Source organism: Macrobrachium nipponense, chromosome 35 (genome assembly GCF_015104395.2).
Source record: "Macrobrachium nipponense isolate FS-2020 chromosome 35, ASM1510439v2, whole genome shotgun sequence".
NCBI classification, from domain to species: Eukaryota; Metazoa; Arthropoda; class Malacostraca; order Decapoda; family Palaemonidae; genus Macrobrachium; species Macrobrachium nipponense.
In genome coordinates, this window is record NC_061096.1 from 37,674,334 (window position 1) to 37,688,554 (window position 14,221).

The 14,221-nt window shown below is 43.2% G+C and overlaps 2 protein-coding genes across 2 annotated transcripts in view; one reads left to right on the forward strand and one right to left on the reverse strand.

Annotated features, from left to right (window-relative positions):
* Positions 1-14,221, forward strand: part of LOC135208644 (vacuolar protein sorting-associated protein 26B-like) — a 103,884-nt gene that overhangs the window by 9,254 nt on the left and 80,409 nt on the right. The gene's annotated exons all lie outside the window — the stretch shown is intronic.
* The window catches only part of LOC135208642 (U1 small nuclear ribonucleoprotein A-like), a 34,199-nt gene that overhangs the window by 4,981 nt on the left and 14,997 nt on the right, over positions 1-14,221 (reverse strand). Inside the window, exons 2-5 of the mRNA XM_064241028.1 lie at positions 6,234-6,318; positions 5,106-5,278; positions 3,613-3,769; positions 2,860-3,031 (exon numbers count right to left, since the gene is read on the reverse strand). Coding sequence (XP_064097098.1) covers positions 2,860-3,031; positions 3,613-3,769; positions 5,106-5,278; positions 6,234-6,300 — 569 coding nt within the window. The 5' untranslated portion in view covers positions 6,301-6,318. The remainder of the gene's footprint in view (positions 1-2,859; positions 3,032-3,612; positions 3,770-5,105; positions 5,279-6,233; positions 6,319-14,221) is intronic.

Sequence of the window (14,221 nt, forward strand, 5' to 3'; positions counted from 1 at the left end):
CTGATCTAATTCAGACATACTCCAAGACGCCTTTGCAGAATTTAGAGACTGACTTCTAACTGACTCTACTAAGCTAGAGAAATCTGAATCCGCAGAAGAGGGGGGCATCAAGCCCATAGCTTCTTCTGTCTTATACCATATTCCTCTCCTCCCTGTCAGCTTGGAGGAAGGAGAGCAATAAACTGTTCTAAGAGTCTCCTTCTTCGACAAAAGCCAGGAATCCAAAGACTGGAGGGCCTTTCTCATTGAAATCGCAGGCTTCATCTTTAAGAAAGCAGAGGATTTCGGCGTTTTCGTACTCGAAAACAGCGATCTCGGTGAAGGAGGAGCAGCAGGACTAAGAACGTCCCCAAATTCCTTGAGAAGTAACGAGGCTAAGACTTTGTAATTAGAAAGTCCCTCGTTGGTAGAGACTTCTTCTTCAGAAACCTCTTCAAGGCCAAGGTTAGACGGGGATCGCTCTCTCCCTCCTGATTGATTCTCTATCATGAGAAATAGGCTCTCTAGGAGAAATGCTTCTAGTAGGGGAAGGACTAAGTACGTCAACGTCCTTACAACTAGTAGACGCTTCGCGCCTGACTGGCTCACGCCTAGTCGGCGCCTCGCGCTTGGTAGGCTGCTCGCGCCTGGCTGGTGCCTCATTCCTTGGAGGCGTCACGCGCCTGTCAGGATCCTCGCGCAAAACTGGCGTCACGCACCTGGCTAACGTCTCGCACCCAGCAGTATCCTCGTGCCTGGCTGGCGCCTTGCGCCTGACAGGAGAACAGATCTTGCTCGGTCTATGTAAGGCTGACGAATCCGATTCCAAGTCCGAAGATGACAAATCTTGATGGCGAGTCTGACCCCTCGACAGCCTAGACTTCTTTATAGGCAGGAAAGTGTCTTTCCTTCTAGGATGGTCTCTTGAAAGAACTCCCACAAGAGAAGTGATGGAATCCTGCATGGTACGAAGGATTCTATTCGTTTCCACATTCTTGTCCACCAGAGGACTAGAAGATCGGTCTTTTCCCGGTTCCCACAAGTCTGTGGGGGAAGGAAGCACATTCTTTGCCTTCTTAATTACCGTAGGATCATCCTCTTGAAAACGTTCAGGACTCGATGTAATCCTGGGCTCATCCCAACATCTTTTCAGGGGGCGAGAAAGATCCGCCGATCTCCAACCTCTTTTAGGAGAAGAATTCTCCGAAGAGGAGAAACACTCTCGAAGAACGCTTTTTTTGTAGCGTTCTCTGGCATTCTGTGGCGGAACAGAAAAAGCCGAAGGGACGTCTGACTGTTGGGGATCCTCCACAACCTCCTTACGGCTTTTGACATTCCTTCTCCTCTGGGCTTGGGAGCTTGAAAGAGGTCTAGAGCGTTGTGGAGAAAATCAGACGCCCCCTCCACAGCACTGGGGACACTTATATCACTATCCACAGCACTTAACTCACACTGCTTACCTTCAATGGCCGCCATTTTGGTTTCCATTTTTCGATGGGCGGCTTTTAGATTAGCAATCTCTGATGCCGAATCTGTTGGTTCTATTAAAGGAGCAGAAACTACATTAGATGGGGCAGTAAAAGGAGAAGAGGGTATAACATTACTGATAACCCCGCTAGATACAGAACTAGGCAAGGCTTTGGAAGAAGACCTCCTCACCCTGTCTCTTTCCAACTTCTTCAAATATCAAGTTAGAGATTTCCATTCTTCCGCACTCAAAAATCCTTGCATTCATTACAAGTGTTATTGAAAGAACATTCATACATCCTGCATTTCTTACAAATAGTATGAGGATCAACCAATGCCTTCGGCACCCTAACTTTACACCCCACATTCACACACATTCTCACCACACTTCCAGAATCAGACATCATGTTGAACAATCCAAATCAAATTCAATAAATGGTCCACAATCGTGTATGCCAGTACAATCAATGCAAATACGTCACCGAGAAGTCCAAACGAAGATCAATTGGGATGCAAAATACGAATCCAGCCGGAGATACCCACAACGATGTTGCCAGTATGGCCGACAGAAAAAATATGATAGAACATGGGAATGGTTCCTAGTCCTGCCACCCAGCGGCAGGTAAGTAGATCACCTGACCTACCGGTAGCGTGTGCGCGAAATTCGAATTTCTGTCGGACGACGGAGTCAAATAGCTAAGTATATATCTGACAGGTAAGTTGAATGTATAAAAATAGCTATTAACAGCAAAATCTGTCTCGAGATGTTTTAAATGAATGTATATCGTGTTGCAGCACTGAATTAAATTTGCGGACATTTGCCGACTAAAATAGTTTCCTTTATTGGCAACCACTTCTCTAGGAGGAACTTGAAAATAAAGATGCTCATTAAGAAGAAAATTGTAAACAAAAAAGTTTATAAACATATCAAAATTTTTTGGTCTTGAAAACAAGTACAAATATAAACTGTAATGTAACACTGTTGTAGTTATAATTATTACTGCTGAATGATGTGTCACATTTCTAAACTTCTAAGAATTTTTCCTTTAAGTTAAAACTAAAGTAGGTAAAGTTTAAGAAGTTGGACAGCAAGATGGGTACAGATAATTACAAGACATACAATAAAACTGGAAGACAAAGGGATGGTGCTAAAAAATTCTCTGTAATCTTTTAACCTGATCCCAGCAGCCAGTAGAGCATTTGCCCTTGTTAAGACTGCCGATTTGTCAATTATAAAAAATGCAAATTGATTTAAAATTTGTCATTTCAGGTCTACAAGCATCCATAATTTTCTTTAAGATTTAAATAATTCTTTTATGGGTTGTAACTGAATAAATGTATTCTTACTCTTCTCCATAATATTTAACACATATATAAATATTTAGCACTACTTTTCAACAAAGGGATACTCACTGTGTAAAAAGCATAGACAACATCATCTCTGATGTTTCATCTGGAAGATTGGTCAAGAACAAAATCTGGTTTGGTGGTTGCTCTGGCACATTCATGCCAGTGGCACCATGTAGAGGTGGTGGTTGATTGAAGAGGTTAGGACGAGGTGGCACAACTGTTGCACCAGCTTTGACTGAAATGTTACAATTAAGCATTAAAACATTTTTCATAGGATTTGTGCAACATAAAAATAAATTTGGTTAATCAGCCTCAAAAACCACATGTTTTTGAGGGGCCAGGTTTCTCAGCACAAACAATCAAGGTTCTGTTGAACGCTTGACAGTCTCCGAGTGCAAGGATGGTTATCATCATGATGGCTGCCTAACTGTCATTCACTGACAAGTAACTGATAAATATTTAAGTCAATTTATCACAGTACTGACTAAAGCTATAACTATTAGTAATCCACTTCCATGAGTGATCCCCATTGTAAGCAAGAAGTTGGTGTTTATGTCTATTAGGTCAAATTAATAATGCAATAATTAAAAAAAAGTTTATAACACCAATATTGTAATGCAGTTCAGACCTCAATTGTTAAAACTAGTTTACTATACAATGATCTTCATAATTTTCTCTTCAATGTCCCCTGCATGTTAAGTCAATGATTGATGTTACTAATAGATATTTGTATACGTAGTTTATCTGCTAAATAACTTCAACAGCATTACTAACACTTTTATTATTGATCAGTATTATAAACTAAATAGTACATACCAGCAGTACCAACTGCAGCCACAGGTGCTGCACTACCTTTCGCTTCTTTGCCTTTCTTCTTCTTCTTTTCCTCTTCTTTCCGCTTGCTTCCTCTTTCTTTGTAGGTTCCTTTCTGTTTTGCTATTATGTCTGAATCTGTTTTTGCATAGGCAATTTTCTGTAAAAGAAAAAATGGACTTTATAATCTGTATGAAGATAAAATCTTAAACACACCTGTGCAGTAATAAAATTTCACAAGAAATACTTGTCAATGCACTCCGCCTTTTGTTCCTATACTGGAAGCATGGTATCAATTATGCAATCTATGTAAACAGAGGAATGGGTTGCTAGTTGTAAAAAAATCAACATCTGAATACATAAAGGAACTGATTATTTGAGAGAAATTTCATACCATAAATTATACTCTCCAAATATGACTAAAATTACAGAAGATAACTAATACAGAAAATCTATATTTGACAACTATTTCATGTCAACTATCTTCAGATGTGTTTAACATGGTCTACTGAATAATTGTAAGATGCAATTTCTAGTTGTCTTACAACAGGTGACAATGTAATGTAATGTTTTCCACCTCTGGACTGTGCCACAACCTCTATTCTATAGCATTCCACAGTTTTGGGTTTTAGTTACCATTTTTACCAATATTTTTCCAGACAGCTATTTAAGTAAACTTTGTAGACTATAAGGAAACTGCCTTCTCTTTACTTAAACTGTTTGTTATTCTCAGCTTTTATAATTTCTAATTTAAATCCTTTACCTCTGCCTCAAATTCATTGTCATGGCCCTCCCAACGTATAGTAAGTGATCTTTGGAGGGGTTGTTTTTTTTTTTTTTTTTTTTTTTTTGCATAGACAACTAGATCATTAATGTTTACTTATTTCCAGAAAAATTTTTAATTACTTTTATTGGGAATCTTCATTTCATTCTATCGAATCTGTCAGCATTTAATCTATGCATGTTGAATCAAATCTCATTATTAAAATGCAATTAAAATCTCATCTAAGGAATTCTTTGCACCACAGGTTAAACACTGACAACATAGTCAGTAGCTCATCACTTAGTTAATTCTCATTTATACATACTAGTATACGGGCAGTCCCCGGGTTACAATGAGGGTTCTGTTCTCGAGACGCGTCGTAAGCCGGAACATCGTCAAAAATCCTAAGAAATCCTTACTTTTAATGCTTTGGGTGCATTAAAAACTATGTAAACTGCATTCTAATAGCATTTTTCATAAAAAAAACCTTCAAATATTGGTTATTTTGCACTTTTGGAGACATATTTCTTCTGCCAGATTGGCGTTGTAAGCGTTGTAACCCTGGAACATGCAACGTAAACCTGGAAATAATTTCTGATAAATATAATTGAAAAGCGTTGTAACTTTGGAACGTCAAAGCCGAACCCGTCGTAAGCCGGGGACTGCCTGTATTATTATTCAAAGACATCCACACAACTGGATATAAAATGTGCATAATACAAAAGAAACTTACCATAGGTTTGTCATAAAATGGAAATCCTTGCATGGCTCTCATAGCACTTGTAGCACTGCCAATTTCTTTGAAGATAACAAATGCCTGGCCTCTCATTTTCAGTGTCTTTAGAGCCACTATGTCGAGGATTTGGCCAAATTGTGAAAATATAGCGTAGAGAGATCTCTTGAGTTCTGTTTCAAAAGAAAATGGCTGAAACAGTCATTCGCTACTTACAGACAATTTGTATTTTAACATCTTCCAAATGTAAGGAAAATCCTGAATGCAATGAATGCACATTAAACCATACATACCACCACATGATTCTTCATAATGATAAGCAAAGGAAGTTACTGTAAGTTACATCCTACGACACAAACGTTAATGAGATATCTTTATTCTATTGAAAACTGCAATCAGGACAGCATGAGATATCTGTTTTCTAATTAAAAGTACAAGAAAAGTCAGTGGCTGTGTAGATGCTCTGGGAAAGGAAGGGGAAGGCTGAACTTGCTACTATGTACTGAATTAATATATGATAGGAAACAATTGTCAGGAGAGCAAAATATACATAGAATATAAGATTTTTGATGCCTGAAACATATACGAGCAAGTGGGACAGTGAGAGAAGTAAAGAACCTAGTCAAGTAGAACATTTGTTATCTTAATAGACACACTAGATAATGAGGAGGGCACTGAGGGTAATAAGAAAAATAGATAGTGGGGAGGGCATTGAGAGTAATAAGAAAAATAGCAACAACACATATGAAATGGATCAAGTTTATTCATTAATGGTTAATCAAAAATTTCTACTAGAAAACAGTACAAGGACTTTTGATATATGAGTAATAACCATATTACTCTATGCAAAAGAAACATGAGCTAGGTGGGATTATAAATTGCTAAAAATCATGCAATAGACAGATTATATATATTAAAAATGAAGAAAAGACATGGAGATTTGCTGCCTCGCTGATAGAAAACAGACAGATGGTTTGAGTATGTGATGAGCTGGGATGAGGAACTGTTCATCAGAAAAGTAACAGATGTGGAAGTAGAAGGATGAAGACCTGTAGAGAGGCCCAGAATATTGTACATTAAAGCTAAAGTACATAACAGACATAAAACTGAAACCATGCATCAACGTACCATCTTTTTTCACTTTTTCATTTAGATTGTTGACATAGATTGTGTGGTTTGGCCGTGTGTCCAACATTGTGATTTACTGTTTCTCCTGAAATTTGAATAAGATTAACAATTACAAAGCCACAACATCAACATAATGAGAAGCAAAAAATAAAATAAATTAACCTGACTGCCTGGTCACCTACAGTAAAATGTTCTAAAAATTTTTTGCTAATGAGAAATTCATTTCTTATCACGTACATTAAGAAAGCGTATACATATACAGTTTTTTCAACTGCTTACACAGTGCTATATGTATGTTTTACCATTACTGCTGGGGGCAAATGACTTGTTCTTGTTTCCAATATACCAACATCAAATAATTGTGATGTTCCATAGTGGAAAAATGTTATTGTTATTATACAATTAAGTTTGTTCATACTTACCTGGCAGATATATATATAGCTGCATTTTCTGAAGTCCGACAGAATTTCAAAACTCGCGGCACACGCAGTGGGCGGCCAGGTGGTAGTACCCATTCCCGCCGCTGGGAGGCGGATATCAGGAACCATTCCCATTTTCTATTCATATTTATTAATGCCACTGTCTCCTGAGGGGAGGAGGGCGGGCAATTTAATTATATATATCTGCCAGGTAAGTATGAACAAACTTAATTGTATAATAACAATAACATTTTGTTCATGCCACTTACCTGACAGATACATATATAGCTGAATCCCACCTTCGGATGGTGGGAAGAGACAGAATAGGATTTTTTAGGAAACTTAAATTAAGTAGATGATATACATCTTGGTTCCTCACCTGTTTGCAAAGTAGACTATGTGATTACTGTCACTTAAGGCTGCTTTTGCTTAAATCAGAGTTGCCAGCCAGGAGGAGACCTGTAGTGCTGGTGCGCTCTGGATGATCTGTCAACGGGTACGAGACCTCAACGTGACAAGACCATCGAGACCATACATATGAGGGCAACAAAGCAACTGACCACCACCTGACCAAGTATTCAAAAAACCCTTAAAACTAACTAAAGGATGGGAGATCTTCACATAAGACTCACCACAACCTAAAAACACAACAACAAAACTAACCTAATCCTAACTAAGGGATAGGGAAAGAGCTACTTCCGGACCCCAAGACTGTGTCCGCAGAAACGTATGGCCCCAGTGAATTACAATCGTCATAAATCGTTCTCACATCCCTTAGGTAATGTGAGGCGAAGACGGAGTTACTCCTCCAAAAGGTGCAATCAAGAATGTCCTTGATTGACATGTTCTTTTGGAAGGCCAGAGAGGTAGCGACAGCTCGAACTTCGTGAGCTTTCACTCGTAAGAGGCTCAAATCAGTCTTCTGGAAAGATGAATGAGCCTCCTTAATGACGTCCCTTATAAAGAAAGCAACAGCATTCTTCGATAAAGGTAACTCTGGTCTCTTCACAGAGCACCAGAGATTACCTGAGGGACCTCTTACCTCTTTTGTTCGTACATAGAACTTGAGAGCCCTGACCGGGCACAGGACTCTCTCTGGTTCTTGGCCCACCAGACTTGACATACCCTTGATCTCGAAAGTTTTCGGCCAAGGATTCGAAGGATTTTCATTCTTCGCCAAGAAAGTTGGGTTCAACGAGCAGACAGCATTGTCTCCTTTGAATCCCATTAAATTACTAAACGCTTGAATCTCACTAACTCTCTTAGCCGTCGCAAGAGAAGTTAGGAAAAGAGCCTTCCTTGTCAAATTTCGAAGAGACGCTGCCTGAAGCGGTTCGAAAGGACTTGACATAAGGAACTTAAGGACCACGTCAAGGTTCCATGACGGAGGTCTCATTTGAGGAACCTTCGAAGTCTCGAAAGATTTTAAAAGGTCATGAATGTCCTTGTTGTCAGAAAGGTCAAGGCCTCTGTGCCTAAAAACCGCTGAGTCAAACATGCTTTTATATCCCTTGATGGTAGGGACCGCTAATTTCTGCACATTCCTGAGAAAGAGCAGAAAATCAGCTATCTGGTTCACAGAGGTCGAGGAAGAGGAAACTCCCTCCTTTTTACACCATGCCCGAAGGGAAGCCCACTTTTGATTGGTAAACAGCTCTTGTGAAAGCACGTCTTGCATGTGCGATTGCTCTCGCAGCTGCTTTCGAAAAACCTCTCGCTCTGGCCAACTTTTCGATAGTCATGAACCGCAGTCAGACCCAGAGCGGAAGAGGTTTTGGGTTGAAACCTTTCCGAAAGTGAGGCTGTTTGAGTAGAATCTTTCCTCCAGGGCAATGTCCTTGGAAAGGCGTCTACAAGGAAAGACATGACCTTCTGTGAACCAGTTCTCTCGCTGGCCACATCGGAGCGATCAGGGTCAACCTCGTCCCTTCTGAGGCCGCAAACTTCCTCATGACTTCCCCCAAAAATCTTGAATGGTGGGAAGGCGTACAGGTCTAACCCGTCCAATTCCAAAGCAACGCGTCTACGCGATCGCTTCTGGATCCAGGACGGGGAGCAATAAAGAGGAAGTCTCTTGGTTCCTTGACAGTCGCGAATAAAGTCGACCCAGTCGGGACGTCCCCACAACGTCCAAAGGATCTCGACAACCACATCTTCGTTCAAGGTCCATTCCGTCGGTAGGATTTGTTCCCGACGACTGAGAAGATCTGCCCTGACGATTTGCACTCCTGCAATGAACCTCGTCAGGATTGTCACATTTCTTCTCTTTGCCCACAGCAGAATCTCCTCTCGCCAGGGAAAACAAAGTTCTGGAGTGTGTTCCTCCCTGATTTTTTGTTTAAATAAGCGAGTGCTGTGGTATTGTCCGAGTTCACCTGAACAATCTTGTTCTTCAAACTCCTTTCGAAGAACTGCAGGGACAGAAATATTGCTGCCAGTTCTTTGACATTTATATGCCAGGCTACCTGTTTCCCCACCCTCTCCAGGAGCCTGACACTTCCTTCCTCCTAGTGTTGCTCCCCAGCCCGTGATGGAAGCGTCGGAGAAAAGAAACAACACTAGGTCAGGGGCTCAGAAGAAGACTTAGGGGACACAACCCTCCTGAAGCTTCTGAGGGGTCCAAACCACCATCCTAGATGGTTCTTATCGGAAGCGATATTCTCAATATGGCAAAAAAAATTGAGATCGTCCTTGGCCTTCCACTCGTCCGCAAGGAAAAATTGGAGAGGCCTGAGGTGCAGTCTTCCCAAGGTAAACAAAAACCATTTCTTTAGGCGAGGAAATTGGTCCCCAGCAGACTCATCCATTCCCTCGCCGAGCAAGTCTCTTTCCCTAGGAAGGCTGGAGATACTTCTCTAAGCCTAGCCGCTGACGTTCCTGGGATGGAAAACGCTCGAAAAGCCACTGAATCCATCTGAAATCCCCAGATACACGATGGACTGGTGTTGGGGTCAGATGCGACTTTTCGAGGTTGACTAGAAGTCACCAGGGGACTTTGCATAGGGCTAAAGTGAACTGCAAGTCCTTCAGACACTTCTCTCTCGACGACGCTCTGATCAGCCAGTCGTCGAGGTACAGGGAAACTTTTATCCCCGAAGAGTGTAGCCACCTCGCCACGTTCTTCATGACTACAGTGAACACCATTGGAGCCGTGGTCAGGCCGAAAAAACATTAGCTCTGAACTGCCACACTTTTTTGTCTAGAAAAACTTAGATACTTTCTTGAAAGAGGGTGGATCGGGATGTGAAAGTACGCGTCCTGCAAGTCTAAGGACACCATCCAGTCGCCCGGTCTCAAGGCTGGCTCCCAGAAACAGAATGAGGCGTCTCCATCGTGAATTTGGTCTTTTCCACGAAAAGATTGAGCCTGCTTACATCTAGAACTGACGCCAACCTGACGACTGCTTCGGTACTAGGAAAATCCTGTTGTAAAAACCTGGGACCCCACCCCGGTCCGCGACTTGTTCCACCGCTCTTTTCTCGATCATTTGTTGAAGGAGATCGAATAATACTTGCTTCTTCTCTCCCTGATAGGATGGAGAAAGGTCTTTGGGAGTCGTAGAAAGAGGAGGAAGATCTAAAAAGGGGATCTTGTACCCCTGCTCCACGATCTTGAGGGACCAAGAGTCCGTGTCCCTCTCCTTCCTCACGCTCCCGCCAAAAAAAACAAACTTTCAGTTGGCTGCCCGACTGGTGTCTGAAGGACATGCTTCTCACTTGGAAGGCTTTGACTTAAAGGAAGCTCTTCCTCGTGAAAACCCTCTCCCTCGAGGAGCTGCTCTCGAGGGGGGAGCCCCACGAAAGGGCTTAACCTTCTTCGGCGGTCGCACCGCAGCTGAAGAGGTGAAGGTACTGCTGAACGTCTTGTAGACTGGGCCAAAGGTCCTGCGTTGCTTTCTCTTGCAAACTGTTAGTCAGGTCCTTTACTAAAGTCTGGGGGAAGAGATGGTTCGAAAGAGGAGAAAACAGCAAATCCGCTTTCTGAGCTGGAGTTACCGAACGAGCTGTGAAATTGCACAGCAAAGCCCTCTTCTTCAATAAGGTCGTTCCAAAATGAGACACGATCTCCTCCGAACCATCCCTGACGGCTTTGTCCATACATGCTAACACGATGGACAGCTCCCCCAGACTGAGAGATTCTGGGCTTCTCGCTTGCAGATCCAGAACTCCCAAGCACCAGTCAAGGAAGTTGAACACTTCAAGAGTCCGGAGCAGACCCTTCAATGATGGTCCGTCTCCGTAGGAGGTCCAGGTCACTTTAGCAGAGGATAAAAGAGACCTCCTCTGCGAATACCCCAACCAAGCTGGAGAAATCTCCTTGAGCTGAAGAAGGGATACGAACTCCTACTTCTTCTTTGGTTCTATACCAAATGCCCCCTTTCCCGCTGAGTCTAGCTGGAGGCAAGGCGAAAGTTGTCTTGCCTTGATCTCTCCTTCGTACCATCCAATCTTGGAGTTTCTTAAACGCACGTTTAGTGGAGAGCGAAGTTTTCATCTCCACAAACTCCGGGGTTTTACCAGTTTTAGATGATGAAAACTGCGAAGGAGGAGACTTGGGAGCTGCAGGCTGAAACTTGTCTTCGAAAGAAGAACGCAACAGCCGCACGAGAACTTTATAGTCTGATATTGAAGGAGCCGCAGAAGGTTCCTCTTCAACCGAGTCAGCCGAACTACTCAGCTCTCCTTCTTCTCTACACGGAAGCGGAGACCGCCTGTCCGGACCGGAGGGAGGGCAGTACTAATGTCGGGTCTTGACTTAATCAAAGGACTATCCTTACTAGATGAAGCCTTATTTCGGCTGTCTTCTTTATGACGCTTACCACTTGAAGCAGGTAGAGCGTCCTGACGAGGACGAGCGTCCTTAGCGCCACCCGAGGCAGCCATCATTTGCCAGAGGAAGCGTCCCTTACGTTTCTTAAACGAAAGGGAAGACATTTTAGCTGGAATACGTGCCTGTGCGCGCAAACTAGCGTCTTGAAAAGAGCCCTGAACGTCCTGGCGAGCTTCCTGCCAAGCGTCCTGGCGAGCATCCTGGCGAGCGTCCTGGCGAGCGTCCTGGCGAGCGTCCTGACGAACGTCCTGCCTAGCGTCCTGCCGAGCGTCCTGACAGCGTCCTGTCACGTAACGTCCCGCGAGCGTCTTGACGCAACGTCCTCTAGAGACGACGAGATCGGCGAATCGCCGAAGGAGAAAAGCGATCGCGAACGAGACGAAGTAAGAGAGGGAGAAGGAGACTGCTTCGTCTCTTGACGGGCAGTCTAAGGTCCTTCCTCCGCTTAGGCTCGAACTGCTGCTGGGCGAGTCCTCTGAGCCATAAGCGTCGATAGCTGGTCCTGAAGGGACAAAAGAATGTTCTTCGTTGGAGAAGAACGAACAGAGGAAGCAGGACTGATCCTGCGAGAAGACGAGGGGCGAGGGGACGCCTCCTTCCTTCTCACAGGTACAGCTACCTGCTTCTCAGGTAGACGCGCCTGTGCACGCAACCCAACGTCCTCATCGGAGGAGATCTTACCCCTTTTCTGAGGCGGAAAAGCGTCATACGCATCCTCCGATGAAAGCGGCGATACAGGACGTGAAGCGTCCTCAACACGAAACGTCCTTTTCAGAGGACGAGAGTCTCTCCGAGCGCTCCACCCCTTGCGCGGGGAGGACGCTTCGGTAGGACGAAAAACAAAAAGCACTCTCTCTAGGACGCCGCGCTCCTTGGCAGCCTGGGACTTTTGCCACAAGCCTGCCGAGGGACGCCAGATCGGTGGGGAGCCCCCTAACCCTCTTGCGGCTGTTCGACATACCTACTCCCTGAGTCTTGGGAGTCTGATAGAGGTCTAGGCTAGAGGCATTTATGGGGCCGATCTGACGCCCCCTCCACAACACTAGGGGCACGATCACACTTGCACCGAGCCAGTTTCCAAGGCTTTCACTTTGGTCTCCAGAGTGCGAAGAGACTCCAAAATAAGAGAGAGAGCATTAGCTTCTCCCGACACAGATCAGAGCCCGAAGGCAACACAGGTTTAGGGGTTGCAAACTCTACAGGTGTTAATACAGGAGAGATATTAGCCTTACCTTTGGTAGAACCACTCCTGGAGGAAGACCTCCTGATCCTATCGCGCTCCAATTTAAGGCGATAGGACTCATATACTCTCCAATCATCATCGGTCAATCTCTCACATTCATTGCACCGATTATCCACCAAACAATTATGCCCCCTACAACTCATACATACTGTGTGGGGGTCTACCGATGCTTTCGGTAGCCTCACCTTACAATCAGGTCCTCACACACACTCTGAAACTCACAGCACTTGATCCAGACATATCGTTTATAGAAAAGCCAATCCAAAATCAAAAAAACGGTCCACTATCGCGCATGCCAATTCAAACAATCCAATTCAATACCAAAAAACCAATCAGATACTTAAAAGCGAGTCAAATCCAAAAAATCCTGAGCAGAGGTCTGTAAACAGTTGTTTACCGACCGGCGACAGAAAAAATATGAATAGAAAATGGGAATGGTTCCTGATATCCGCCTCCCAGCGGCGGGAATGGGTACTACCACCTGGCCGCCCACTGCGTGTGCCGCGAGTTTTGAAATTCTGTCGGACTTCAGAAAATGCAGCTATATATATATCTGTCAGGTAAGTGGCATGAACAAACTGATTTTTTTGGATTAGGGGAAAAAGAAATAAGTAAACAGCACCAAGAGAAGTAGATATTTACTATACTATTACTAATCAACATCTGTCATATTCACACAAAACACTACAGGTAATCAAAGGAATAGATTCACATACATTACCCTTATAATAATGTTGCCAAAAGGAGGTGTAAGGGCCCAAAACACACAATAGATGATAAAAATTAGATGGAGACTTGGAAATTTTTCAATGCATATCCAGAATTAGAAGTAAACGAGTATCTTACTTGTTTAAGTAAGTTGCCCTTAATATTTCACAAAAAATTGCTGCAATCATCATTCAGTGGTTGGTATCATTTCATTCTACCTTTGCAAGAAATTAATGTTATGCAACCATTCAGTCTCTTCACTGTGCACCTGAGTTGTATCAAACCATGATAATTTAAAACACTGCCAACATTGAGCTTAATATTAAAACTGGCCGAATAATGGTCAATTTAGTATTTATTCCATAGGGAATATGGAGCAAGAGTTCTTTGTACTAGTAATGCCTGTGTTATTCACAAGGTTTATGACTGACCTCCAAAACTTAGGAATGGATAAGCAGCATATAATGCTAAGACAGAAACATGGGGTGTAACTTGTCACTTGGGACCTATTGTGTAAGGTAAGGTTTAAGATGCATGTTTGTATTTCACTTCACTTTTATGGTTTATGATGCTCTAGGTAATGCTTAGGTTAAGGAATGTAAGGGGAGAGTTAATCCCTGTATTTTACTTTATGACTTAGGTATGTAGGGGGGGAGGGTCAGGGCCAGGTAAGGCCCCAGCACCCTTTGATGTTCTGTGATTGTTACTCATTAACAAACTGAACCAGGCATTTTTCAAACTATTTCATCTGGGGGGGGGGGTGGGGTGGGGGTGTGTGTGTGTGTGTG